General features: G+C 39.0%; 2 protein-coding genes across 3 annotated transcripts in view; both read right to left on the minus strand.

The window, feature by feature from the left end:
* Positions 1-2,449, minus strand: part of TXN2 (thioredoxin 2) — a 50,532-nt gene that overhangs the window by 13,915 nt on the left and 34,168 nt on the right. The window lies entirely within an intron of this gene.
* The window catches only part of LOC114923949 (FAD-dependent oxidoreductase domain-containing protein 2-like), a 13,896-nt gene continuing 11,455 nt past the window's right edge, over positions 9-2,449 (minus strand). Inside the window, exon 6 of the mRNA XM_029287331.1 lies at positions 9-1,865. Coding sequence (XP_029143164.1) covers positions 1,606-1,865 — 260 coding nt within the window. The 3' untranslated portion in view covers positions 9-1,605. The remainder of the gene's footprint in view (positions 1,866-2,449) is intronic.

Below are 2,449 nucleotides of genomic sequence, written 5' to 3' on the forward strand. Positions count from 1 at the left end.
CAGTCTATCTGTACTGATCATGCATATTTAGGAAACAGCAACAATATCTGGACAATAAGAACAGGCAAGAATAAAGACAGATATAATATGGTAGAATAATGGAGGTAGCTTGGTATGAATCAGTGTCATCAAATGAGGGTTATGCTAGTTTCTAGCTTAGTAACATAGTTTCTTCTCCCACACTATGTAATCCCAGTGACGGGCAATTTGGGGTAGTGTTCATAACATTATGAACAACTATCTTCCACTCTCATTTCCCTGGAGCAGGTTTTAAACCACATGTATTGTTAAACACATACAGAGAAATGACTATTTGAAAAGATAAAGGCAACCCAAAATTAATGAATTATCTGGTATCATTGCAAAAATTAAAGAATATAAAGATTTAGATAGTGTGCTTGTAAGAAAGGAATACAAATTTTCCTATATTATAGAATAGTATGATCTTCACATATGTTAACGTGACCAAATAAAAAATATCCAGTAGAAGCGATATCAAATATCACTTTTGCATAATCCTAGTTTGTGTTCAAGAATACCATTGGCATATCTAACTCAGTACTATCTATCCTCTAATTTTATGTTTCCAAATATGTTGGAATGCAACTCTCATCTCTAACCAACAAACTGTAGAACTATCCCAAAACTTTGGTCCTTCTTGTTTAATTTGGTAGTGTTAGTATAGCCTTCCCGAAGCAGCTAGCTTTCAGATTTGCTAGATTTTTTCTTTCCTTAATTTTTAGCCATGACAATGTCTGGCTGAGAATTTTGGGAAATGTAGTCCATGAATCTGGAGGGCATCATATTGAGACAGTGTGTGCCAGGAATCAAAGCAGGGATCTTTTATGTGCAGGATGTGTGCTTTGCTTGCCACCTGTGCTCTGGGCACTTCTGTTATGGACTCTGGTGAGACAGAAGAAGAAAATGTATGAATGTCATTCATTTTATCTGCCAAACAACTAGAAGAAATAAATACGAAATAAGCTTTGATTATTTCTAGCTTGCTACATACAACTCAATAAAAGTCAGAGTAATCAATGCACTAGAGGTAAAGGTGCAAAAAAGTGCAAACAGTATTCCTAACCTACTCTTACCTTAAAAAATATGAAAAATACATAAAATAGGAAACAGATGATTAAACTAAATTAAGTGGGGCATAGTGCAAACAGAAGAAATACTCTGGTTAACATGCAAGAACATTTTGTCTTGAAATAAACAGGCTGGCATTCAAGCATGCCAGTTCTACAGAACACACTAATGACTATAGTAACAGTGCATCTTGAAAACCTGGTATAAAAGGACTCAGCTATTCACTCTTACTGGCCTGGAGATGTCACTGTTCTCTGTTCTTTACAACGCATAATATTTCCCACCTCTAGAGGCTAACACCATCCATTAAAATATCATCTGTTCAATCCTACCAAGGAATGTATACGTTCATGTTCATAAAGATCTGCAGGTTTGTGCAAGAATATGGTACAGATGAGATACGGTCCTCATCTAGGAATGGTTAGGAACCTGAGCAGATGCTGGAACTCCTCTGCAGATCTTTGCCATGGTATTGTGTCTATAGCACGTGTGAATTTCGAAATAGTTGGGTGCAGGCTAAAGTTCATCCTTGGTGCTTCTAAGATGTTGCAGCTGATGACTGGATATCTTTGAACTTTTTAGCAGCTGGTTGTGGGATTGCATAGCGCCATTCTCTCGTTCATCTTGAGACTTCATAGCTGCATGTTCAACCAGCTCTGCTGCTACTCTCTGATGCTGAAGCTTTTCACTTCCCACAAGCCCTTGCCTTCTCATGTACCCTTGCTGGCAGGAGGGAGGCAGCCTCAAGTGAGTGAAGGCAAACAGAAAGCAGGAGTCTGTACAAACAGAGGGAAAAAGTGTTCTTCATTGCATGCTTTATAGATTGTTATATCCAAGAACTGAAACAGAATAGTAATAAGCAGTAATAGCATTTTCCCCTGCCGAATAGATTATGATTCTTAGTTTGTAATTGATTTGCTAACTCTAGCAAAGATTCCTACAGTACGTGAATCAGCAACAATCTGAGTTCATATAAGCTTCTATTATAAGGAAATAGGAAATATTGTTAGAGGCTAACCCACTCTGAGATATAATTATACACCATACCAAAAATATATATTAAACAATGGATCAAGAAAAGTGTTCTGCTCTAGCCCACTTACCGTATTTATCGGCGTATAACACGCACAGGCGTATAACACGCACCTTCATTTTAAGAGTGAAATTTCAAGAAAAAAAAAGCGCCGGCTCGAGAGCGAAAGCAAAAGGGGAGGGGGAGGGGGGCTTCGTTCACACGCGGATCCCCATGCTCGTATTTATTTACCGTATTATGCCCCGGCTGGCGGCGGCGGCAGCAGAAACAGCAGCCTCCTTCCTCGGTTAGCTCCGATTCCCTCCCCCCGTGTCGCCTCTGAGCTGC

Source organism: Protobothrops mucrosquamatus, unplaced genomic scaffold, assembly GCF_001527695.2.
Source record: "Protobothrops mucrosquamatus isolate PMUCROS unplaced genomic scaffold, P.Mucros_1.0 scaffold_22, whole genome shotgun sequence".
Taxonomy (NCBI): Eukaryota; Metazoa; Chordata; class Lepidosauria; order Squamata; family Viperidae; genus Protobothrops; species Protobothrops mucrosquamatus.